This window comes from Salarias fasciatus (assembly GCF_902148845.1).
Source record: "Salarias fasciatus chromosome 7 unlocalized genomic scaffold, fSalaFa1.1 super_scaffold_4, whole genome shotgun sequence".
Classification (NCBI taxonomy): Eukaryota; Metazoa; Chordata; class Actinopteri; order Blenniiformes; family Blenniidae; genus Salarias; species Salarias fasciatus.
In genome coordinates, this window is record NW_021941229.1 from 14,635,055 (window position 1) to 14,662,572 (window position 27,518).

At 43.2% G+C, this 27,518-nt stretch overlaps 1 protein-coding gene across 4 annotated transcripts; it reads right to left on the reverse strand.

The window, feature by feature from the left end:
- Positions 1-264: 264 nt before the first annotated feature.
- rc3h2 (ring finger and CCCH-type domains 2) lies at positions 265-27,343 on the reverse strand. 4 transcript variants are annotated; one of them, XM_030084398.1, is made up of 20 exons: positions 26,869-27,343; positions 18,079-18,407; positions 17,819-17,936; positions 17,068-17,301; positions 16,342-16,517; positions 15,156-15,356; positions 14,933-15,065; positions 13,184-13,302; positions 12,484-12,596; positions 11,919-12,230; positions 11,475-11,677; positions 11,034-11,347; positions 10,813-10,959; positions 8,480-8,617; positions 6,143-6,307; positions 5,799-6,048; positions 5,448-5,532; positions 4,857-5,064; positions 4,258-4,421; positions 265-4,124 (listed from the first exon to the last, which is right to left on the reverse strand). In XM_030084398.1, exons 2-20 carry the CDS (start codon positions 18,307-18,309, stop codon positions 3,977-3,979), a joined length of 3,459 nt encoding a protein of 1,152 aa, XP_029940258.1. In that variant the 5' UTR covers positions 18,310-18,407; positions 26,869-27,343; the 3' UTR covers positions 265-3,976. The 4 variants fall into 4 exon arrangements, with proteins under 4 accessions (XP_029940258.1, XP_029940259.1, XP_029940256.1 ...); XM_030084399.1 differs by having other exon boundaries at positions 5,832-6,048; positions 11,034-11,350; XM_030084396.1 differs by having other exon boundaries at positions 11,034-11,350; positions 26,869-27,342.
- Between the last annotated feature and the right edge of the window lie 175 nt (positions 27,344-27,518).

A 27,518-nucleotide genomic window follows, 5' to 3' on the forward strand; every position in this document is an offset into this window, starting at 1 on the left:
CTGAAACATTACACAACTGTCCCAAAGCTTTAAAACACTTAAATATATCTGATTATCACAGGTTGTATAAATGAGCGTCAGTACTAGAAGTCCATCTAATGATGGTGCCAGACTGTATACAATGACGGATGTGTACCATCTCTTAAAAGTTCATTTACATTTCAATCGAACAATAGATTTGCAAATAAAATGTCTAATACAGACATGAATAGTCAGAAAACATCAGTTCATCATGTTTCACAATCAACAAACAGGCTTTTTTCCCCCCATACAATACAGAATACACTTTCTTGTCTATTAAAAAATGTCCACATTTTCAGCAAACTCTCAAATTCAAAACGAGAAAGCAGACTTAGAATATACCAAGAAGGAAAAGTATCACAACAACAACCAAATGTGGTTAAAAACAACAAAAGTCATAATAATAAAGTCTCCATTAAACAAGAATTGAATTTTCATTAGCAAGCAATCAAAAAAAAAAAAAAAAATGCTGCAAGCAAACTTCAGCACTTGACGTGGCCACACAGTGGGCATGTGCAGAACTCTTACAGCGCTGGGTGTGTTGTATCACAACTACAGAATCATCTTTACTCCTCTGCCATCACAAGAGGGACGATATTGCATGCACGACGTAGGATGCAGGAAGTACAAAGGTGGCGGTGGTGGGAGGGTGAAGAAAAGGCAAAAGTGGGAAGGAGGTGCTCCGTGGCGCCCCCTTGGCAGTGATGGGGGCGGGAATCAGTGCAGTGCAAATAGCCACTACAGCAGTGCTCTGGAGCCAAAAAAAACAGGGAGTATCACTTTGACATTAGATCAATACTCACAATACTGTTTTGTTCACATAGAGTAGTGCCCAGCCCTTCCTCATGAGAAGACAAAAAGCAAAAGCCAATACTGATACTGAGAGGCAAAAGAAAACACTGGCAAAGTAAACATGGGCAAGGAACACACTCCATCTCATTTATACTGTGGGAAATAGGATCTATCTTCAGTAAGTGAACCTTCAGCAAATATTTTCACAGAATATTTGAAGTGATTAATATATTTAAAAAAAAAAAGTAACTAAGCAAATAAAAGCTTCCCTGAGCAATTCAGACAGACAAAGATCTGGCCTCCTCCAGTGGATCAAAGTAGAACTACAAGAGAAGAATCTCTTCTCTTTTTGGGGATTGATTGTACTATACATGACATGGCACTTAACGTTACGACTCACACGGCTTCAGAGGTGAAGTTGTAAACAGAAGCAGAATGATAGTGGGTAGCTGAGCTGATTCTCTAACAGGGAGTAGCTAAATGCCCGAACTAGCCCTCGCCCTTTGCAGGCAGAAGTGAATGAATGTTGCAACATATTTGGAAAAGGAAAAAAAAAAAAAAAAAGAACTATATCACGGAGTTAAAAAATGAACTGCTTACTATAGTTTTTTTCGTTCTCCTTCCTGCTTCCGAAGCAGCAAATTTAAAGATAAGAGAGAAACCCCCGTAACTCGCCTACAGGCCACCATTAGATTTTTCATTCCAGATAAAAAATATCATGATGCTTCATTGAACTATCCACCCATCCTGGAAAAATGGGTTATAAGATAGAAAACTGCTTATCTCTTTGTTGGGCTTTTTTTTTGTTTGTTTTTGTTACTTTTTTTGAAGATGTAAGTAACATAAGAAGTCTTAAAAATAATCTGGATGAATTGACTCCATTCACAACTCAATCTACAATAATATGATTTAAATTAAATGTAAACAAACTTGCAGTTCCCTGTGACATTTGACCTCAGGGTGGGCTCCAGATGTCATGCTCTTTTTCATTAAAGTGGCACAAGATGAGCGGCCTCGTATCTATAAAAGGTGGAGAGGAACACCCGGGCTTAAATAAAGCTACTGGAGAAGTAGACTTTGGTCGATCCAGAGTCCTGACGACAGCACATCTGACGGCCAGTGAAGACATGAGGCTTCATTTCAAACAAAACAAAAAGCAAGACAAGCATAACAAAGTACAAAACACCTTAACAAAGAACTTCACGGAAGTTAGCAAACCTCAGAAAACAAATTAAAACTTCTTTTTAAGTTCAAGATTAAGCATGAGGAAACACAAAATGTAGCATCGCAAACTCCTGTTGACTTCCACCTTTAAACAGTTTACATTACACTGTGAGTGTGAGTGAACACACACTATTGGGCTTATAAAAAAAGTGATATCCACTGTCCATTCTTTGAGATCTCAATAATAATTACTCTAACACCTCTGAAATGAGACAGAAGTCCGCCTCTCAGCATGGACACAAAGACAAGGACTTCTGTCTTGTTTCTGCAACACCAAAGAGAGAAAGGCCACTGTGTTATGATTGGTGCGCATCCTGTGTAAATGATAAAGTGTGCATGCTGTACTCTGTCATTTCTAACAACCTATCAGAGTGAAGCGATGTCAGGACCACACAAAGTTGTCATATAATTGCAAAAATTACGAAAATGCTTTTGGGATTTATGGTGAGTTACTTTGTTCCACCTCCAGATGGAGATGTAGTTTTAAAAAAAGCCATTTATTTTGTGCATGTATGCAAAGAGTGAAGAAAATATAAAGATAGTAAAGAATGACTAAAACACACCCCAAGGCATGAGTGTGAGAGAAAAACCCCACTTTCATTGATGAATGAATCTGTGAGTTTATGACTGAATCTCTGTGTTGTGTGATCCTGTGACAGTTGTTGGAATTTGGAAGTCGGCATGTAAAAGATCATCTGACTCACAATAAACAAAGACTTGTTTCACTCTCAGCACATTAAAGTCCTCAGTCCTCCGCAGTTGTTTCTCTCTCAGGGACAGAACGCCCCTGTCCATATGCTGTTTGGGTTTTCAAATTAAAAGCAACACATATTAATTGACTTTCGATCTAGGTTCTACAGTTTTTACAGCGTTTTGAGCTCGATTAAGTTAAGGCTGCTCAGATCAGGTGTCCAGCAAACTCAAATATTCAGAGACAAGAAGGCTGCGAGAGAAACCCCTACAAACTGCACATAAAACATTGGTTGGATGACTTAATAGTTGGAACAAAACTTATTGGCAATAAATCTGATACATCCTCAAATCCTGATTAATTTCTAAAGACATGAGATCTATTCCCGCAAGGCTTTGTCACAACGAATAAATAATCCACAAAGAAACAAATTCACTAACCTCTTTCTGTGCAGTTTCTATTAATAATGTGGGGCAACGTTTGGGAGAAAAAATTCACTGGTTTGATTAATAAACGTTTGAAATTGCTGCGTGGGGCTTGACTGTAAAGCAGTGCCTACCTTTACAGAAACACAATTTTCAAGGCACACGCTAAAACGCAATTACACACAGCAGATTACGGTGTAAACATTGAATAAGTAGCATAATTATAAAAGGTGGACAAGTGACTGTCGCAGCTCACATGGGTTTGGCTTCCCAGGTTCCTGAATTCATATATTCAGTATCTGATCCAAGGATCTGTTCCTGCTGTTACCGAGGCGATAGAAGGGTAATGAAATGTTGTCTGGCAGAATCACACAAGTCAAGTAAACAAAAAAATGTATATATGTCTGAAGAAAGTTCACTAATTTTGCTTCACCTAAAAGTTTTTTTGGTGCGCGCCCATGTAGAAAAACTTAAAAAGATGCCCATCAAATACTTTGACATTACCTATCAGATGGGAAACTCCAGTGCTGTCACTTAATGTGACCAGGGTTGAAAAAGCAAACGCAGGCGTCTGCAGTGATGAAACACTGCCCAGGTGCCTCTGTAGACATAGAAAGCCGTCATTAAAATTCTCTGCAGAGTTGTGCACCAGTCAGGGCTTCCTCTCGCCCCTTTCAGCACGGTGCGGCACAGATGTTGGGCCAACATCTGTCAGGTTCCATTGAGGCGTGTGACTGACGCATATGAAAGTCGGTATTAAATGGTATTCCCTTCCAACCTAAACGTGGTTGCGGGCAGACGCAGCTCAGTGTTTATGGCCCTTTTAGCTTCCGTTTAGCAGCATCTCTGTCCCCGGTGTCTCGGGACGGGCCAGTGTGGAAGCTTCACCAAGCCGAGGCGGTCCGGTCCGCAGCACCAACTTCCCAATACCCAGACCGCCTGAGACCAACCCTCCTGGAGACAAAGACTTCCTGGAAAAGGAGAGGTAAGGAAGGAGTGAGGAGAACTCATCTCAACGATCTGTTTATAACAGTAATCACAAAAGTTGAAGATTTTCACACTGAGGGGCGATCTTGTGAAATAGCGGTTACGACGGCGATTTACCTGAAGGCCATTTTTTTTAACAGGTGAGCATCCATTTTCTCTGCGGATAGACCCTCACTGTGAGAGTGCTCCTCTACGGGCGGAGACAAGAGGGGAGACGAGCAGGCGGGGGACAGGAGGTGGGAGGAATCCTGAGACTGTGAGGCAGCCAGATCTAAAGACTCCTGTAAAGGCAGAGATAAAAGTAAAAGAAATGATAAGGAGATCTGGTTGTTTATCAGTGAGTTAAATTGTTCCACAACATTTTTCTTCATCGGTGAGGAGAAAATCTGTGCAAGCATCTGGCAAAGTGACCTTCTTCCTTTGTGCTTTGAAGAAATGATTTAATACAGCTTCAGCAGCGTCATAGTTTTGCTGCAGTGGTTTGCCTTTTTTTATTGTTATGAACCAAATGCTGTATTCCGGATAATTCTAAAACTTGCACCTGTTCAAAAGGCGTTTTCTATGGGGAGCAAAAAGTGGTGAAGACTTAACCAAATGCACCACTGGAGGATGTCATTCCCACTCTACATATGGGTAAACCTGGAGCTTCAAAAAGACTTAAAAACTTGATCTATATGACAGTGTGCATCCAGAATAGCGCCATGGCCACAGCTGACCTGAGACTTGATCTCCTGGTGGTCTGAATCCTCCATGTCCAGAGCACACAGTTCCAGCTCGATGTCTCGGTCGGGGTCGGGCTCGCTCTCGATTCGCTCCTGATCCCGGCTGAATGCCGTCTGATGGCCTTGCAGGTCAGACACCATTTTCTCGCCACCGCCTAATGACGTCCGGCAGGTGTGCATCTCTGACGCACAGAGCTGCTCACTGAAGTGTGTGCAGAAAAAACAGACCAATACTGACTTTTTATTCAGTGAATAAAAAGGATGAATTTCAGAATCTGAGGCTAACAATCCAAAGTAATGAAGTGAAGAAGAGAGTGCAGGCAGGATGGAGAGACATGAGTCAGGGCAGAAGTGTGAGATCTGGGAGAGATTTTCATTGGGAGGGACCAGGATAGATCTTATTAAAAATAAATGTAGATCGAATCCACAGCTAAAGTGAAGTTAAGATGGTTTGGCTACGCACTGAGGAGATGTGGGAAAAATTGGAGATGGAGCTCCAAGACAGGAGGAGAGGAAAAGATTATTAGATGGAGTAATGGGGGATGTAAGGAGGCAGAGGACAGAATGAAACGGAAGCAGATGTACCTCTCAAGGAAACTGGAGTGGCTGGAAGAGTCTGACCCTCGAGAGCTCCACCTGTAGTCACTTTGATCCATGTGAGGGTTGTAATCTGCAAGAGAATTGAGAAAAAGTTGTTGTTTTTTATAAACAACAACTTCATTAGTTGAGAACAGTAGACTGAAAAGAAATGCAACTTTAGGGTACACAGCGGGATTTTAGACTTATCTTTGAAAGTGACTTGCGAGAGATCAGTTCAATGACTCAAAGTGGAAAAAAGGAAAAATAAGACATTTCCTTTTTTCATTCCCTGTACTAGTTTTACTTCATCCACTTCCCATAAAACATGTTTTTCTTTCTGTGTTTACGCCGTCGTACCTTTGAAGTTTATGGGCGTGGTGCTGGCCCTGCCCTGGCAGGCTGTGGCTTGAACAGGGTCGGTGGTGTGGTAGCCTGTGCGAGATGCCCGGGAGATGGCCCCCCACTTGGAGATAATGGGCCCCTCGCTGAAGGGAATGATGGGATCCTCATCTTTCATTCGTCGGTAGTGATCCAACGAATGTAGCCATCGCTTCCCAACGCCACCGCCGCTAACACCATCACCCCCACCTTCATTACTGTCCAATTCCTGTGTCAGAGAACAAAACGCATTTAGAAAGCGTTTTTCCTTGAATGAGCATCAGAGTGTGACCGCACGTTTGTGGGAGTGTGAAGAGTCTCACCGAATGCTCGGAGCAGGAGTGAGCCGAGGTGTGTGTGAGTGTTTCAGGCTCGAAAGGGCTGAGGCAGGGACCGATGGTTCCACAGGACCACGGAGAGTAGTGTGCAAAACTGTCCTCCCCTCTGAACCTGCATCCCACACACTGACTTCCACCGCTTTCCACATGCTGAAAGAGAAACATTTCAATATAGAATTTAGACTTCACTCTTTATTTGAAGAGATTTGAGCATGCCATAAACATGAGCTTTTAATCATGTTACCCCTTGTTATTGTTGCATCAGAAATTTTATTACAGGTTCATCAATGTAACACAGTAAAAGAGTCTTTTGTATTTCAAGATTTTTAGAGTTGGTAAGGACTGGTGACCTGCCCATTATATTATAGCTACATGGTGTTGTTATGGTTAGTGCTCTTGCCTTGCAGACAAAATAACTCCAGCCTAGAGTTTTCTTAAGGTCCAAATAAGCTTGATGCTCAATATGAAGACAGACACAGAGATAGCCGTGAGTCTGTCTTCATTATGAGCAGAATTTGAAACATATGCTGCGGATGAGTGGCAAACTGTAATACTACCGATGACCTGTGGGAGGCAGTATAGGTCATGTGCGACCAGCGAAAAGAAACTAAGAAGAATAACGAATCATTGAGCAAAGACTGTAAATACTTGCGTGGATACAAACGTGTTTACGAAATGACGGCGCCTTTACAGTGGGACAAAAATGCTTCAGATTTCTTGTGTGAACAGTTTCTAACAACAGTAGTTAAATTACAGGGACACAATTGCTTAGTTTAGCATTAGCGTTATCCCAAATGAAACAGACAACATGCTCTACCCTCAACTGAATGCATTGCTTGACAACTGTACAAACATAAGGGACATAACATGGCAATGTGAAGGGAATGTTATTCCCAGGAAATTCCAGCAGGGGGCGATGATGTTGGTTTCAAAAAGAGCCTGAATCCCATTGCAACCCATTCAAAAATGCTGAATTTCCGAGTGCAAATAAACATATTAAAAGTCTGGTTTCAAAACATGCTTTGGTCTGTATCAGTAGCTTCTACAACCGTGCCCGCTTGACAAGATTGATTTTCACATAAATCATCTGCTGATTTTATTTTCCGAGTTAAAATTTTACATACATCGCCCCATCACAGCACCTCCTCTGTCCACGTGATGCAGTCACGTGACAGGCTTAACCAATCACATTTACATCCGGTTTCAAATGTTCAATATGGAGACGTCCTGCTCAAATCCTCAAAACGGGATTTCAGAACGCTGTGGGTGACGTCATGTAAGTTTCATCCCTCTTTAGAAACAGTCAATGGAACAGAATTAACACATTTGGAAGCCTTTAAGGTTGTTGTGATGTCTGCTGCCACCTGCCACTAGGGGGAGATCAAGCTATTTCTGCTTTTGCTGCCTGTAGGAGATGTCATATACAGTATATTTCTTTCTAAATTAATCCATACACCCATCCATCTCCTTGCACCTGTACATTGTTTAGTAGTCAGTTACATTATACCTATGCCTGTAACCAGGATATTAGCCTATTCTTTTATGCAGTGGGAGGAAATGAGACTTGTCATCCATATTTATCCACAAGCTATGATTGGAGAGGACTCCTGCTCCAACAATACCCTGCACAGCAACAGTGTGATAATAAGAAAGCGCTCACTCCTTACAGTAGACAGTACAGTACAGTTCACTACCGTGGTGCTCCTGCTAATTTGGGTCCATGCACTTACTGCCAGGTCTGATTCTGCTGTAATCCCTGTTGCAAGCACAGGATATGTAGTAGAAACAGGAAATCTTTAAGTCCTCTGATTTGCTTTCTCACAAGAGACCCGAGACCTGTCCACAAGCGCAAAGTTGAGGCCGCATCTAACAAGTGCTGCATTTAACAATGAACAACCTCACAGAAGCATATCTGACAGGGAGTTAAACAAAGCTGTGCTCAGCCGAATGCCTGAGTCACTGCTCGCTAAAGTCTCTCCTTCTGCTTTCTCCTATTCTCTCTCTCTTCCTCACACGCACACAAACACACACGCACACACACTCCCACACACACACCACAATGGAGCACTCCTATGATATCTTCCTCCACAGTTGCTAAGCAACTATCTCCCACTCAAATAGCATTGGACACAGCTGAAACGTACGCTTCTGGGACAGGAATTAAACAGCATATTTCAAAAGTGGTGAAATACACAAGTAAATTTACCGTTCAGCTTCAACTGGTTCTGGCGGTGCTGTGATTGTAATTGTCACGTCTGTGAATACTCCTAATGGCATCTCTTTTGTGAGTGATGACATGTGGCAGCTTTATTCTCTCCCTACCTCCGTTCCAAAGTCGATGGTGAATATGGAGGAAGACTGGGAGGGCCTGTTGGTGTTGTGATGGTGGTGGTGATGAGCCCACTGCTCCTGCTTCCTCCTGAACAGATCCTCGTAGCCCAGAGGAACACGTCCATACTCCTGAGGAGGGAGAGACGACAAGGAGGAGAAGTGGGTCAGAAAATTATTTCAGCGTTAATTGTGACAATCGCGTCGATATCTCGCCGGCGAACGCATCTGACTGAAGTTTTTGAACAACTGCTGCTCTGTAACATAAAATCCCAAACCCAGGCACGGAAAATAAAGCTGAGTTTTCAGCTGTTTGGATGATGAGGCTTTCGAGCAGAAGCAGAAGCAGTTTGTCATACAGGAGTTGAAACAGGTACGCCATGTACTGCAAGTCCTACAGTTTTTCACATTTTTGCAAAACTGAGATGTGTAACTAATGAGGCTGTCAGTTCTGTACTTGCTTGAATAGAGTATGGCCTCACAGGTGCATCTCAAATAGAAAGCAGTCTGTGCTTTTGCCAGTAACTTATTTTTAACAGTGTAACTTATATGTATTAGAATTTCTGACACCATGCATCCATTTATCTTCTCTAACATCACGTCGAGAGGCAGTTTTCAGTCACCAACTAACCTCAAAACCACGTTTTGAACAGGAAGAGGGAAGTACCCAGCATACACCCAGGGTGTACCCAGCGCTAACCACAACACCGCCATGCACTCAAGTACCTGAGACATGAACTCTATTGTTTCAAACCTTTTTTATTTTAATCCTCCTATATGTGATGAGTTAAGAAAAAACTGCTAAAAATGTCTTTTTTTGCACAATATTCTTTTATTAAGATGCACCTAGACAGGTGAGGAACCACTGCACTGTATTTCAGGATGCTTCCTTTGTTTATAAAATCACAAATCACCTTTTTCTTGGCGGCTGGCCTTGTTTATAGCAATGCATGATGGCTTCAGAAGTTGGAGTCTTGCCTCAGTTGATTTTACAGGCCCTCAGGACAGAAAATCAAGGCTACACACTGTGGTGCATTGGGTAGCACTTTGGCCTCATGATGACGAGGCTGTGAGTTTCCAGATCATGTTGAGCTTTTCTGAGTGGATTTGCATTTTGTGCATGGGTTTTTTTTTTTTCCTTCCAAAAAACATGCATTTAAGGTCGATTGGTTAAACACTGCAGGTGTAAATGTGAGTATGATTCTCAGTTTCAATGTGTTTGTGTTGTGATGAACTGGAAGTATAGAGGAAAATTAGATGGACAGAATGCAGCGTATCTTATTTTTTCTGTCATTTCAAAAATTATTTTCTAGAAAGGTAATGCACAGCACTGCTGAAAAAAAATAATTTAATTGCAACAGTGCAGCAACATTACTGAAAATGCAATATGATGGTATGAGGAGAGAAATGAGTGGGAGAGGCAAGGCAAAGACATATTTGGGTGAGAAGTGGGAGGACGACAGAGGAGGCTGAAGCAACATGCTGCAGATATGTGACTGGCAGGAAGGGTTTGAGGTGAGATAATATGTGGGCGTAAAAAGAAACCAAAGGAGGAAATGCTGCTGAGAAAATGATGAAAAAAACATACAGTGTGCAAGGGACCACTGCTAATGAATATAGCTACAGTGGATATGTTAGATGTTTTATACAGGGGTGTTTCAAATAGGGACACAGAGAAAAGCAACACAGGATGGGAAATATATTTTTCTCTGCACATTTTTAAAAAAAAATCTGCAATCAAAGAAATGCGTCAATCCTCATGAATTAGAGATCCAACAAGGTTTACTGATAGGGTATATTATTAGCTCTGATGCATATTTAATGTATTTTCGTGAATAAAAGAAAGTTTTTTTTAAGTCATAAAATATGTTATGATAAATGATGTAGACAGGATCATAAACACACATTAATACATCAAATCTACCCCTTTTCTCTTAATAAATGGGCCTTTAACATTTATTCTTCTCTCCATCCATCCATGCTGTACGTCGCTTGATCCCAGCTGTTACTGCATGAAGATCAAATATGCTCTGGATCTTAAAAAACACTGTTTTTGAACTGGTGTGGGAACTAGGGTGAGCAGTGAAAACCGATGGAAGTACAAGGGAAACATGCAGAACTCAGCCAAAAAGCCATCAAGCCAAATCCACATTTGAACTGAGGAATATTCGCTCTCTGAGGCGAAGGTGTTAACCATAATGGCACTGATATGATGAGGACTTCATTAGTTTGGTTTTCACAGTGATCAAATTAAACAATCCCAGCTCTCACCAATTACAACTGAATTAGTGTTTCCCTTAGCAACTGTGTGAGCAGCGTTCACGTACCCTGTGTAGCCCCGCACGGTGCTCGGCTCCAGAGCAGTAGTTACTGTCAAGCGAGTTGAATCTCTCCCTGAGTGGAGGCTGGTAAACAGAAGAATGCAGCACTTCCGGAGGCAGTGAGTTACTCCTGGCATCCTCTCTGTGGTACAGCTGCAACGCCAGAGATTAATTATGGAGACACAGATCACACTGCGCACCGCTGTGTCGGTCAACAGGAGACTCACCTGAGGCCTCCAGACTCTCCTGCTGTCGTAGAGGGGGGCGTAAACACCGTGAGCGGGGGCTAAGGGCCCGTACTGCGGCTGCCCCGGGTGGGGGTGGAAGGCGGGAGGCCCCATCCGATCTCTGGGCGGGTGCGGCGGATACCCGGAGGAAGAGGAGGAGGAGGGGGGATGTGGTGCTTGGGGGTCATTCGGGTAAGAAGATGGCGGGGGGCCAAGGGAAGGCGGCAGGGAGGATTCTGGGACGTTGGAGGATCGGAGGAAGCGAGCCATACAAGGTTTGTGGGGAGGGTGAAGGGTGGATGGGTAAAAGGAACCTGCTGGAGGGCAGAATGACCGAGGCAACAAAGAAAAACACATTTATTTTAGCATCATCCAGACAACAATGGAAAAGTGTGTGAGTGTTATTTCTGCTGACACGCTTAAGTTAATAATACTGCTCACAGGTTGGTTGATAGTGGGCTGCGTCATACGGAGAGTGCGGCTCCTGGTAGTACAGCTCTGATGCCTGAGAAGGATGTGGCGCCCGCAGAATGAACTGACCATGTTTGGGTATGGAGGCACCGCCATCTGCTCGCCCGACTGCGGTCAGCGGAGACGCCGCCGCCGAGTGGCTCACTGGAGTCCTGGGAGGAGAGATGGCCTTCCTGAGACACAAAACAGCAACACACAGAATGAATGAAATGACAAAGAGAGGACAAAATGTGACCCAACTGAAGAAAATTCTAATATAATACAGTTTGTACTGTGGCCACTGTGAATATCGTGGAACAGGACAAGCTAACCTGCATGCAAAACACATTTTGTAATAGCCTGTCTACGTACTGCTTGTACTTTCCTAAACTTGAGGACACACACTGATCAGATAAGAGCGGGGAATGGTCTTACTGCTCTGTTGACCCCGCGGTGGTTCTGTTACATCCCGACAGCCCGTTGGAGCCGTTCACCCCGCTGTTTCCATTTGGCACGGCCCTCTTCATGTCCTCCAGCATGTCGGCCCCTCTGGAGATGAGCTGGGGGTGAGTCAGGCCAGGAACTCCGTCTTTCATGGAGGCCGTGCTCTCCCCTGTCCCTTTGGGAACCGGACCCGACGCGTCGGTATGGATGCTGCCCTCCATGTTGAAGGTTTTATTCATAACGCCGGGGGCTAAGGGGAATGTACGCCCTGCGCTGCTGCTCTTCTTGTTCCTCAGTCTAAACCTGTTGACAGACGGAGACAGACTTGCTCGGACTACAATATCTTACAGAAAAAAACATTCTTCTAAGACCATCAAACATCTTTCCTGTATGCTGTTTTTGTTATGAATCATAAAATACTTAATTACTTTAATGATAAAACAGGGAGGCTTGAAATGAATATTTAATCAACTAACAGGGCAAAATGTTTCCATCAGAGGCATTTTTATGATCACGAATGCTGTGAAAAGGGGAATTTATGTGAGTCTTCACTCACTTCTCCAACTCGTCCTGTGTGTGTGCAAATGTACAGTTGGTTCCTCGTGGACAGCCTCCCTGCTGACGGAGATCTCGGCACATGCTGGTCTTGTACTTGCTGTTGGCCTGAGGCTGCGAAACGCACGAGCACAACGCACAGTCACTGTGGAGCTGAACTAACTCGCATACATCTTCGATATATCTTGCTCAGCAAAACATATCTGGAGATCAGAAGAAGTAGGATAACAGACGGAGGGAGCCTTCTGCTCTTCCCGCATTTCAGAGCTTTTCCAACACAAAGACTAAATTCTGTCTCGACGCATTTGTCTGTGTTGTTAGAGATCAGAATGAATCCTCACAGATGCGTTTTTACAGCTATATTAATGGTTGTGTAACCATTAAATAATTCATTGTAAGTTGCAGAGCACACAACAAAAAATACGCTGTAAAAGACCATAAATCATTTTGCTTCACGTCCTTCTACCTACATCAGATTGGAATAGATTCAGTTTCATCAATTAGCTTCAAATGTATGTTTTTGGACCGTGGGAGGAAAAAAAAAACCCCTGTGCATACACAGAGAGAACTCCACAGCTTATCTAGATCTAAACAGGGACTTCTTACTACAAGTGCTTATCGCTATACCACATTACATATCACATTACAGCCCTCATTATCTCTAAGAGGTAAAACGATTCATGATCCATCCACCTCTGTACCTGTGGGGTGTCGTGATTCTTCTTACTGAAGTTCTGTATGAACTCCACCAGTCCGTGAACCACCAGCTTAACGGCAAGCATCACGCTCTCCAGCTCCTCCCAGGATGGTGTAGGAACATCTGTAGAAATACCAAACACATGCAAAACTTTTAATGGACTTTCTTATTATTCGAAAGTTTAGAAAAAGACATTCAGTCAGAGGCAAACATGAAGAATTTGTACAAGAATGCAAATGACATATAATAAAGGCAAACGGTAGGATAAAAGACAAAAAAGATTATCAATTAAAATCACGTCAGTAGCTCCTAGACACTCCTATTATGACTGGCATTCTTAAATACAGTGTTTCTCAGTCTGGGATCTGGAAAGTACAGTTCCCAGGAGCACAGCGAGGTTTTATCTGGTTAGAGGTTTGAGGTTAAATCTACACCCGTAATAAGTAGGTCAATGTCTGATCCAAATATTACAACAAAGCATCTTTTATTTGATGTAGATCTTCTCTTAAAAGACCTGACTGTTAATCTTCCAGTGTCTTTAAGTCAAAAGTGTAAGATGATTCCCATCACGAGTCATTTTTCTTGGTCAGACTGATGATCTTATTACATCTTTTTCATCCTTGTTTTCTGTTTTTTGCTTTCCTCTACATGTGATAAAGTGACAAAGGCATAATGCACCCTATTCAAACATGTTCAGTTGCTGGTTTTACTAAAAAAAAAAAAAAAAGGGTTTATTGCTTTGAATTTCATGAATGGCAAAGAAATCCCAGTTTGATGATGATAACAGATCAGATGAAGAAGCACTCATTTTCTATAGTTTGTACAAGACTACTGGAGACGGAGGGTGTTGAAAATGTGGACAAACTGTCCAGAAGAGAGATCACTTCAGCCAGTTTAATAAATGACTTTGTACCATGTGAAAATGACAAACCGAACTGCACTTTTTCAAGCTGTGTTTTCAGGACATATCAGCGGCGTTCACCTCAGAACAGCAAACAGGAGACTCGCTCTGAGTTGAGGCTGATGCCATGAATTCATTTCTGCACTGCATCAAAATGCTGCAAGTACTGATAGGATACTATCCAACATGTGGAATTTGACTATCTCACAACAGTAGGCCTGTTATTTTGGTTATGACATGTGTGTTTAACAACCGTATTCGCAGCAAAATAACAGGAGGATCACAGCTATACTGTTATAGACGAGGAAATCCCGATTTCTGAAAAACAAAAGGCTTTTATGTCTTAGAAATTTACATCGCACTACTATTTTGTAATATGCGATACATGATATGTGAGCATTTTCACGATATACTTTCAAATCTATGTTTGTTTTTCTTGGAGTTGTTTAGTTACAGGTTATAGTGTTAATTTTACTGTTTGAAGCCAACTGATGTAAAAATTGGGTTGTACATGGCTCCTGAAATAAAAAAAAAGAGTTTGACACATATGTCATGAACGAATTAGCTCTGTGTGTCGAGGTACTGTACGTTGAACTGAGGAACAACATTAATTTGTCAGAAGAGCTGTCACAATGCCAGAAGGCATTTCCCTGACAACTAAAACACAGGAGACAATTGAATTTACACTTTAAACGTCAAACAAACGTCACCCACCACCACGAGTGGTAAATGTTTGACAAAATATAATCACAGTTTTCACTGAATACACAGTGCTTCTTTTGTGCTCCACATTGCATGTCAGATTTCCGTCGCAGTCTGTGGAAGCGCCGGCTCTCCTATAAACTCAGTTACCTGGATTGTGGTCTATGTTGGCCAGCAGCTCGAGGTGTGGTCTAAGGCTTGTGAGGTTGGCAGGGTCTCCTGTCCTCTGCAGAACAATGGTCAGCTCCTGAACGCTCTTTGCGAAGGACTCTGGAGACTGCAACTGAGAAGCACGAATAAACAGATACAGATCAAACAGATCAAAAGTGAAAGTTCACACTTGAAGTGGGACCTGATGCTATTTCAATCGAACCTTGTCAATGATGGACTGCATATGTGACTTGTGGACCAGGTCTCCGTACAGCAGGGAGGACCACTGCTCGGGTGAGATCCGCAGGCCCGCCTCCATGGCGATATGGACGATCTGAGCGTCGTGCTCCCTCCTCAGGGCCTCGTATGTGCGAAACTCCTCCTTCAGCTGCATCAGCGACGAGTCCTCGTCCCGCTTTGTCACCTGTCAACAAACGAGGGGCGGGATAGACAAGCAAGAGAACAAATAAGGAGACCATCTGTAATAATGAGCAAATATGTACAATTTTTGCTCTTCTTATTTATTTCACTTTCACTATCGATAATTTCACTGTTTTTTTTTAAAAACGAGACACAATGTGTAATGCTCTGTATATGTAATCTGTATGTGGTGTCTTCAGACTCATGTACTCAAAACCAGATCACACAAAGGGAATCTCCCTTTCTCAGAATCTGCCCTATGAGTAATCATCACAAGACACCGACACACTCCCCACCGGCTACCGCTCACAAAGCTTCAAATCTAATTCAGCAGCATCCGTCCTCTGCATCAAACCCACCAGGTCTTCTTTGTTCCTGTGTGCTCATCTATCTTTTCTGCATCTGTGCTGCCTGTCTCTGTCCGGCGAGGCGGGGCAGCAAGAAGGGCAAATATAGACTGACATTACATCACGAGCAAATAGCTGGCATTTCTGCCCTGCCAGCGATGTCTGTAATCAGATAACAGGCACAGAAATACACGCAGCCACAAAAAATACATATCGACACAAGCCCACATCTTCATTACAGACATGGGATTCTAATGAAACCAGATGGTCCAGATTTAGGGAGTAGTGACTCTTGAATGGGAGACGGATTCATGTCTGAAAAGGGATTTTCTGAAACTCCTTGTATTTTTTTTTTTTTTTGTTACTACGGTAACAGGAAGCTGTTCCATAGCTGAGTATTACAGTTCTACATTTCTGTTCCACAGATTTGTATCAATGTTGTGTACAAGTGTAACAAACCACAATATATTAGTGAAGTAATTATATACGACCTTTGCCTATATATGACCTTTTTAGATGCAAAAACTGAGTTCAAAAAGCTGCTGTTTCCGTCTTATGTAACCTGGAAGTTCACTGTGTGAACACACGCTGTGTTGTGTGTCCACGGTAGGTGTGTAGGTGTGCTTCTTCACATCATCGCACCTTGAAGCAGGACGCCCTGTAGAGCAGCTGCACCACGTGGCCGATGCTGGTTTTGGAGGCCTGCGGGAAGCGGGCCTCGAGCTTCTGGACTACAAACAACACCAAGACTTTCCTGGACAGGGCTGAACCATCCTCCAGAGCCAGCAAAACCAGCTTGAGTGCATCTTCTTGCATAGCTGAAAGGGAAACAGTCAAAGAGACAACAAAGGGTGGAGAAGATAGAGAGACGCCGGAGGACGGCACGAGAAGATGAAAAGGAAGTGAGGAGAGAAGACAGAGACAGCAGATTATACATACTGAAAGGTTATACACTGGTAAAACACAGTCTATGTTATATGCAACTGTATTTCAGGTAACTAGGTGTCCTCAGACGTGAAATAAACTCGTTCTGTTATCATGACGAGAAACATGTTCTCGATCAGAATCTGCCCTATGAGTAATCATCACAGGACACCCAGTACTGAGGAGAACGCTGATTAATCTCTTCTAAAAGTCAAGGTACAGTATGTTCACTATGTCTGTCTTTTTTATTGACACATGCAGTAGAAAATGATTACTTCAGAATGAAGAAAAAAAAAAGTTGAATGATACATTGAAACACCGCTGTGGGGCAGCACTTTTATAAATACTGGTTCTTAAAAGTTTTTTTTTAATTGATGTCTTCAAAAACAGCCCAATATAAATGTATCTCCTTTAATGCTCTTGTTAAACTCATTTAACGCTCACCAGGTCCCAGGAACTGGCAGCCGCGAGCCCTCACCGCTGCCCAGAGGTTGGCGGAGAGTTGCTGGGGATTCTGGTGCTGCAGAATGAGCTCCGTCACCGTCCGCTCTCCGAGAGACCGCCCCGCGCGCACCGCCCGCACGCGGCCTTCCTCCTCCACCAGCTGGCAGTTTACTAAGGTCACCAGCTTCCTCTGCATGGGCCGACTGAGCACACTGGGACTCAAGGTCGCCACACCTGCGGTAAGTGACAGCTCTGGAGTTATGCTGCGAAGCTTAGCGACTTCAGTTGGCTTTTTATTTCTTTTTTTTTTTTTTTTTTTTTTTTTTTTTTTAGAATGACACCAAAATCAAGGACAAATACATGATGCTACACAAAAACAGCAGGTTGCAACAGTGTGTTATTGCAAAACATTTTCAAAGCTACAAAAGGGATTTTCCTGATGACGTTACACGCCAAAAAAAATAAAAAATAACTGAATCTGCCAACGCTACCAGGAAATTGGCTGGAAAAACAACTGAAACTGTTGGTCCTTCGTCATGATTATCATCTTAAATACGCAGGGAGCTGAATTTCTCCTCCCCTTCAATAAAAGTACAGACACTTCCATCGTCAGGAGAGGTGTGAGAAGCTGCGAATGCCAAGTTGCGGCCCCCGCATCCTGGATATAAAGAGCTTCATTCTCCTTCACAAAACGACCAAATCAAAACACACACGTGTGTGTGTATGTGTGTGTGTCACACAAGGACTTTACCTTTTGCCCCGCTGATCGGTTTCAGGTAGAGAGCCAGCTCTTCTACGCATACCCTGCAGACCTCGTAGTGTTCAACCTCTGCAGCGCTGCTCAGGCTCACGGGCTGCCCGTCTGGGACCTAACATGAAAACACACACACACACACACACACACACACACACACACACACACACACACACACACACATTAGGAGGACAACAAATTTTAGCTTCCTGGTTGTAAGACACATCGACGGACAAGGCTTTCTCTGCCTGTCTCACCTGTGCTCCAACCAGCTGGAGCAGGGCGCAGTTGACTGGCAGGAGGTCGATGTCGGTGCTGATTGGTGTTTGATCGAAGGGGCAAGCCTTGCGGTGCAATTTGTGGAGGCAGGTCTTACACACCGTGTGGGAGCATCCCAGACTGATGGGCTGGTGACCGCTGCTGTCAAACTCATTATAGCAGATGGGACAGGACAGGAACTCTGTCCACTGGGCCGCCTGCACCGGCATCCTGCCGCCACGCCACTGACAGAGGGGTCGGCGGGTTCAGGGGGAATGCATGTCAATACGTCCTGTCGACAGCACCTGCTCGCCACTGCCAACAGACTCTGTGAGGACGTGAAAGAACACGGTATATTTAACATTTCTGCCCTGAAAGAAAATGTATAAAATGCTCCATAAAGTTGTATTACTCAGTTTCATTTCTTCATCAAAATGTTGAACTTCACAAAATAGCTCTTATTACCGACTAAAATAATGTCATGAATAATGTTGCTCTCACTTCTGCTTCTTTAAGAATTCACGCTATTTTTTGAAGGGTCTAATTCAAAAAGGCCTTTTCTTTCAAATACACTGCATCTGCCAACATCACTGCCTGTAATTTAGCCCCAGCATCATGGCCGTGCCAGCTGCTGTTGTGCCTGCAGAAGATCGTTCAGGAAGAGCCGCTCCTACCATCAGCCAAACGTTTGCAGCAGCCTGAGACCTGAACACTTCCTCAAATGAGTTCCTAAAACATGTGTTCCGCCTCGTTCACTGACACTCTGATTGTATTTAACATAAAATACATAACGGGTCCCATTAATGCTGCTTCAATTGTGAAGGACTGGATATAATGTACCTCGAGCTTAATGTAGATTTTCATTTTAAATTATGTCACTAAATGCTGAAAAAATATATTTTTATTCAATGGGACCCTCCAGGTGTTTTTTTGACAGCACAGATTAACTAAATGTACAACATGACAGTATATTATAAATTGAATAACTACTTTTAATCAACTACGTTGTAAATTATGTGTAGTACTGGATATACAAACTGTTCCAAACAGCATGTTGTAGGAATTTTCTAATGAAACAGTTTCTTTCACAAACTTCTGATGATGAAGCGCCGTTAACGCTGATCCTCCTCGAGCCTTATCGGCAACAAACAATGCTTCCACTCAGCACCGAGGCAGACGTCAGCTTTGTAATGTCATAAATTCATTCGATCTAATGCGAGCAATGAAAGCAGGCGGCAATAAATTCCTAAAATGAACTGCACTAAAAGGACACTCCTTGCTGTTTCAAATCCAACCGTCTTTTTTGTTCATCCACCCAAAACACAACAAGTCAGTGACACGCATAATAAACACAGTGTGTGACACAAATGCAGAAGGCCCTCTTCAGATCAAGGAAACACATTTATGATTTCACAACTTAAAATGTAGTACAGAGACGGAAGCCTGAAGGTTAATGATCAATCATGCAGAATGCTTTTGGCCTCCTCTTGGCACTTTATAATACCTTCCCATATCAAACAAAGGCTGAGTTCAAGTTCAACCCCAACAATAGAAAAGCAATTCAGATGGCAGACAACTGATAAACACACACAGCCATGCTGGTGTGGGTGTGTGTTTTTGGAAAACACTATATTGTAATATTAACTTGTCTTTAGTGCACAAAATGTATCAGTAGCAACAAATGGAGATTTATGAAATGAAAAGGATGTATAGAGCAAAAGAACAGTTGTGTTTTTATTGCTTATGGATCCCAGCAGTAACAATCATCTTATCACGTGAAAAGAACAGGAAGTCTTGCACTAATGTGAGACAAAGCATGTGCAGCCTGAGTTGGGGCGAAATGTGGTTTTAACTCCGGGTGGGAGGTTGGAAGACACTCATCCTTACACGCTGCTGCAGCACCATCCTGCCTGTTGGTGGAGGCAGCATAAATCACTAATATATCAAGCCGTGCTCATCCTTGATTCTCTTTCATTGTGCACTTTCAAATGTTCCACTTTGAGTCACGTCTGACAACACGTCATGCCAGGGAAAAGTGCATCTTCTTGCATAAGAGCCCAGTTGGCCCAGGTACTGACCTCCCATCTCCCATCTGGTTTATCACTCCATTAACCAAAAGCAAACATCGTTAAAAATATACACAAACATACAAAAACGAGAAATACGCCAGCCTCCCGACTACATTATATAAAATGGTGAGGACAGTGTGTACAGACAGCGCGCACCTGTTGCTTTCATAGACTGTTACATCTGTTCAAACTGCTCACCAAAATAACAGCTGGTACCCTCAGGGAACAGGTGCCAGGAAGAATGTGTCTCGAGTGGGCTTAGAGACGCAGGCAAATAACTTTAAATGAGAGAGAATTGATTGGGTTTCTATTTGCTCACTACACCAGTTTGGAAAAAGCGCAGAAAACAGTCTGCGGGATTTTTTTGTGGTCTGTTCAGAGATGTCTGCTCTGCATGAGAAAGTAAAACACATTAAAATAGATGTAATATGTGTTATTTTTAAGATTTAAAGTTTATAATAATAAAACAAATATCCACACTGCAAGTCCGGAAGGACTACGTGCATTACGCACGTGTTTTGACGCGCGTAAAAATCACATTCACCAAAACCAGCGAGAAAGAAATCGCACATCATCCACCAAGGAACACACGAGGTATTCTGTCGTTATAAAGCCAGTTTTACGCACCTTCCGCGCCACCCGCTCCTCGCATGGCGCGCGCTGGCTCCTCGGCCGCGTGGACAGCAGCGCTCTCTCCTCGCGCGTCATATTTCCTTTAGCGCCGAACCCAAATATAACACCGTTTATTGAAGCCCGCAAAGCAGCGCCGAACCCGCGTCCGGGGCAGGATGAAGTAACACCCATGTGATGGCGCGGGGCTCGCGGGGGTGGTGGAGGGGGCTTTCAGAAACGAAAGCGGTGGGGAGGCTCTACCTTTTGCGCGCGAGACGGATAACCTCTTCTCCCTGTGTTCGCAGAACTACGGAGTGGCGCACACTGTGGGGGCAACTGTTGGCCTTGATTCACGGGCTCTTAGTCACGTTGACGGCCACCTGTTCCTCTATGAACAACTGCTACTGCCAGATTTTTAGAGTCCCTGACAGAAAAAAAAAAAAAGTGGTCTGGTTTAAATGCTGTAATCCTGTCTGCCTCTCAGCGCAGGACTAACTTCTGCACAGGCTGCTGAATACAAACCCACACTGTCACACCAGTATTAGATTTATACATGCATGAGTGCCTCGCATCACAAGGGGTGCACAAAATATCATGATGCACACGAGACTTCCATTACTTGCAGGAATGGCCCACTTAGGTATTTAGGCAAGCATGCAAGCAGAAAAAGTCCCCATGCTTGAGAATGCCCCGGGTCTTGTGACAGGAGAAGTGGGCGTACTGTTACAGCAGATTACTACTTCCTCATAAAGGCCATCCCCTTTCACTGATTATTTTTGAAAAAAGGAAATCAATTTATGCATAAATAGATTAGAGTTCTGATACACTGCAGCATTAAAAGGTCAGTTAATGGAAAAAAAAATCACATGTTTATTTACATGGTTAAAGATTTCCTCAGAACAGAACTGGTTGATTCAAGATTCTTTGAATGCTTATGCAACTCAAGACACTTAATATTTTCAAATGCTCTGTTGTTTTCTGATGTCTTGCTTTGATTCTATGATTTTAATGTAATTTAGTTTCTTTTTCTTTGTGTACCACTTTGAAATGCCTTATATATAAATGATGCGACACAAATAAACTTGCCTTGCTGAATATCTGTCCAAAAAATAAGAAATAGTTTCTGAATATATCATGCAGGTATTCAAAACAAAAATTATATCAAGCGAACAGAAAGAGTACTTTTCCCTGTTAATTGGAAAAAAATGAGCCATTACTATATAGTCCCAGTGTATCCCTGTTAATAGGACACACAACTGGCTCCTTTACACTGATGTAAGTAACAGTTGCTCTTTTTTCTCATTCGAAGTTTTGAAGAGTTGAAATACTAACTAGACCTGTGTCTGATCACTTTACATCAGGTCGTTTTAAGAATGAACAAATTCTACTAATACTGACTACACACTCTAAGAAATAATGCAACAGCTCAGCTTAATTCAATTAAAGTAACAATTTGCATCAACCTTTTTAAGAAATTCCAACTAAAACCTTTCAATAAATCCAACAGGCCTTTTAATGGTCGAAACTCAGTTATTTAAGGACAACCAACATAATTTACTTCAACCTGCAAACAGTTAAACTGTTAATTAGGGTGAAGTAACATAATTTTAATAAACTGGTCCATGTCAAATTAAGGTGAAGCAACTTAATTTCAGTGAAATGGTTCAAGCAAAATTAAGGTGAAGCAACATATGAAAGAGGTGAGGTTACCTCACCTTAAAACATGGTTTGAAGATCTTACTCATTCATTATCTACCACTTCTCCCTTTCAGGGTCGCAGGTGACTGGAGCCGATCCCAGCTGCTGTGGGCGAAGGCGGGGTCACCCTGGACAGGTCGCCAGTCTGTCGCAGGGCTGACATGTACAGACATACAACCATTCACACACACATTCATACCTAGGGGCAATTTAGGGTGACCAGTTAATGCATGTTTTTGGACCATGGGAGGAAGCCAGAGTACTCAGAGAGAACCCATGGGGAGAACATGCAAACTCCACACAGAAAGGCCTGAGCCCCAGCTGGTATTTGAACCCAGGACCTTCTTTCTGTGAGGCACGAGCACTAACCACTGCACGATCGTGTGGCCATTTTACATAAACTCAGCCCTAAACTATTTTTATGAAAACTTGTGCTTGCTTTGTCTTACTTATTTAATTTAATCAAACAGATTTGGGCAAACTGATGGGAAAACTCAATATACAGCAAAATTGCAGTCCCTGATTCAGCTCAGACAATGAATGAGGTGCAGTTGATTTCAGGTCTGGCCTTTGAATTGCCCTTAGGGACAAATGAAGTTTTTTTCAATTTGAATTTGACAGGCTTTGTTGAAAATATACATACATATTTAAGTTGACACAGTTTCTGATTTCAAGCTGGACCAACTTCTTAAATTAAGTCACCATCTTGTTATTATAAGTCCCCATGTATCAAATTTAGAATGTTATTTTGACAAAGCTCTTGATTTTAAGCTCAACTAGCTAACCCAATATTTTCAGCCAGACTAACCTCTTAAAACAAATTACAACCTTATTATAATAAGTCCATGTAAGAACCTTATTCTTTTATGCCGAAAAAGCTCATGATGTTAAGCTCAACTAACTAACCCAAGGAATCATTTTTTAGAGTGCATGTGTACGTGTGTGAACGTATGAATGAAAGAGTCCATCTCTGTTCAGGGACTGACTCCAGTTCCAGGTGAACCTACACTGGTTAAAGCTGCATAGCAAATGGATGAATTACACTTCAGATTTTGTGTTTTTTTTATTTACTACAGAGCTGGTTTTTCTTCAAAGCAAACTGACACCTTAACAATTAGTGTTGATGTTCTTTTTGGTGATTATTTACAAATTATGAGGACAAACTGAATTCTTCCTTTCTGTGTTTTTGTAATCAATTTGTATGTCGTGAAGCCTGAAAAGTCTTAATCATATTGTTGATACAACTAATCTTAATTAAACCTGCAGTCGAGAGGTCCCTCAAATCTTTACTCTGTTCCATTTGCTGTTTCACTGCTATAAATATCCAACTCGACCTTCAAAGGCAGGCAGGTCACCACTGTTTTGAGGATGAAGATTTTCTCTCTCTTTTTCAGTCCATTTGCTCTGTTTTTGTTCTTCTCCTCAAATTCAAGTTCTTATTGAGTGAGAGTGTTGCGGAGGAAAACTTACAGATGCAGCATTACATCCATCATTAGTTTTTAAGAGCAAACTGGAGACGAGATGGCCGAACTTGTTAAGAGAAAGCTTTGTAGAGAGAAGCAGTCATTTGTTGTGGAGGCCTGCTGAGCCGCCCACTCCACCGAGCGGAGGATGAGGAGTACATTGTGTCTTTACAGCCAACAGTTGGCCGGCGATCATCTGGCTGAGGACAGCAGTAAGTCCTCACTTGCCCCCCCACCCTCACGCCCCTCCGTGTGGGGGAGGGCATCTGGAGTTTCCTTTGGCATGTTTCAGAGAGAGAGAGAGAGAGAGTCAGAAAAAAGATCGTCTCTGGAAGAGTGATTTTCAAAACACGACGACTTCTGACTTCATCTGTACTTTTCTTCCATCGTCCATTTGGACTCAGAGGAAGATTCATCATTGGATTAAAGTTAAGGTCACTTAAGGGGGAAGGTTGCTGTTCACACATTGACAAGTATTCTCGCCATGTTGGACCAGTGTGTGTGTGTGTGTGTGTGGGGAGGGGGCTCACATAGAGCCTGATCAAGCAGACTGGTACGGCTGACGGATCCAGCAGGACTGAGCAGGAGCTAAAGGAGTAACAACGGACTGATGTGTTTATTCGAGGGTCTTCTTCACACCTAATCCCCGTGTCGGCCGGTCGCCGAGGCTAACCTTGCATTCGGCTATTTTCAGTTGGCTGGCATGTTGAAGTTCTGACTTTCATCACGAAGCTCTTCGGGTTGATCAGGTAGAGGGAGGCGGCGCAGTTACCTCCACTGAACTCTGGTGTGCAGAGGCACGTCAGGACGCCAGCATGTCTATGAATAAGGTGATATAAGGGTAGTGCACAGTGACAATGTACAAGTGGTTTGTTTTTGTAACTCAGAGGGAGTTTTTCCTTTTTTGCGACAATTCTTCCGTCTTAATTTTAGCAAATCGAATCCTTCTGTTCTGACATTTAACATTTTCATGGCAAGCTTGTTATTTTAGTTTAAATATTAATCTGCATTTGCATGGACTTATGCCATAACTTCCCAACAATAAAACTGATTGATGGAGCAATAAAGTCAACAGGAAACGTTCGCTTTGTTTGTCCATCAAATCTGTCATGAATGACGGATGTGAAACAACGTCAAAATGTTATTGAATGAAACAAACGTTATAAAGGACACCAGACATAGCATCTGCTGAGTGTGTTTGCATCTGCAAGTGTCCAAACCTGTGCACAATATGTCAAAAAAAAAAACAACACAAAAAGCAGCAGTAATCAACACCTTTAGTGAACTAACAACAATACGACCTACTCTGAAAGGTGCAAACAGCTACAGATGACAAGGATTCAGAAGTACTGAACGCACCACTGACTGTGCACTGAACCCGAAGCAGAGGAATGTAAAGTAATCTGAGGATGACTGCTCCCCTCCTCGCCGTCACTGTGACCCCAGAATTAGAACATTCCTCGTAGCGTCTGTGAGTGTGTGTGTGTGTGTGTGTGTGTGTGTGTGTGTGTGTGTGTGTGTGTGTGTGTGTGTGTGTGTGTGTGCAATGTGCATCTAAGAAATCAAGAAAGCTGCCGAATACTTGTAAACACTCCAAACCTCAGAACTGTAGAATAAAGTCATTGCAGTTGTGAAGCTGAAGACTCAAACTGACACAAAATATCAGGTTTTGTACTTCAAGAAACAGTCCTCTGCTGTTAAAAACAATACTTGTAAACTTGTACACCACCGGGTCAATGATTAGTTAAACTTTAACGTGGAGACAAGATGGTGTCAATAAACCATTAAGCACTGCAGAAGTCACATAAGCAATGTTAAGGCACTTCATGTCTTAATGTTAAAATGTTCTATACACTGGCTGAACACAGAGTACACCCTGGCAGGCTGCCAGTCCACCACAGGTCCGCAGATTCTCACCTACAGGTAATTTAGCGTCACCTCAGTAACTTCAAACACATGTTTATGGAGTGTGGGAGGAAACTGATGCAGCTGGAAAACAATACCCACCCACAACTGCAGGGAGAACATGAAAACCACACACAGGAAGCCCCGAACCCAGAATCCACTGACAGGCAAGAGCGTCATTACATCAACATGTAGGCCGAGGCAGCAATCTGCGGAAGGAGTTATTCATTTACTTACTACAGGATTACTACAGTTGTTTCACCATGTCAGCTCACTTGGTTTTATAGTGTACTATGAGGAAATGTGGGTTTGTGTGATTATTTATTCATTACACCAGTCATCATAGTGTGGGGGAAGTGTCTGGATGGGAGGCACTGCAAACCACAATGCTCTGGAGCTGCTGCTCATCACAACATTTAGGATCCAGCACAGGAACGCTGCTTGCAAGCTGTGTAACAGTGAACCGTTACTTTTGTTTGCACCACTGGATAATAGGGTTAAGATTATCAAAGCGCAGCGACCCGCTGGATAATCAAACTTTATGACGACAACCAACGGTGACAGTGCAAACGCACACACGCACCGGCCCAACTCGCAAAGCGCCTCGATCCACGGTGATCTTACTCCACAAATGTCACATCCCCCGGTTTGAGAGCGAGCTCCAACCAGTCTTCCTCCACCATGACACCAGCGCACAGTTTCATGTTGCCTTACAGCGCACGCACGCACACACACTCTTTCTAGAAAACTCTGGTTTCCTTTCACTACTGACTGTAAACAACAGGGACTCGATGACATGTAGAACCAATCTTTCTGCATCAGCTGCAGAAAATGATGATGATGATGATGATGATGATGACCTCTGAGCCAATGTTTATTGGTACCATTTATCCCATCTGAGTTCCCATTAGTCACTGAGCAAGGAACTAAATAACTGCATGACAACCCTGAAAGCACTGCACGCAAAAAAAAAGACAACAACAAAAAATGAGCATGAGCAGTGGTAGAAAGTGGCGCGTGCCTCTCTGGATAAGTCACTTACCTCACGCGCTACAGCAGAGCTCCGGGATATTCATTTTCACATTCACAGGAACGCATCACCAAAAAAAAAAAAAAAAAAAAAAAAAAAAAAAAATTAAAAATATAATAAATGGATCTTCATCGGCTGCAGTACAGACGGGTGTTTCTTGACGGGAGCGTGTCGCGGAGCAGCATGTCGGCGCTCTAGAGGCAGGTGCCTCGGTCCAGCTCGGGTCCTGCGCTCCGCTCTCTCTCGCTCTCTCTCCGACACGACGTGACGGACGCGCGCTCGCTCAGGTACAGAGAGACACACACCCCCAGTGTGACAAGCCCAGGCTGAGAGGAGATGATGGCGGTATCGCTCCGCCGGTGATGGTTCCCTCAACCAACCGCGCCTCGTCTCGTTCTCCGCCGGGCTGCAACGAGCGCGCGGCGGCCGCGCGGGACAACGCGTCGCCACGAGACGGCGACGCCCGGAGAAGCGTCCGGCGGTGCGACGCGCGCGCCGAAACGGCTCGTGGAGAACGGCACTATTTTGTTGTTGTGAGTAAGGATAAAAAAAGATGTAAAGGGGCAAGCCGGAACAAGCCGCTTTTCGAGGCGTGGGCTGTCTGGTTTTAAAGGAACAGCGCGAGAGGCTGAGGATGCTGCTGCTGCTGCTGACAGACAAGT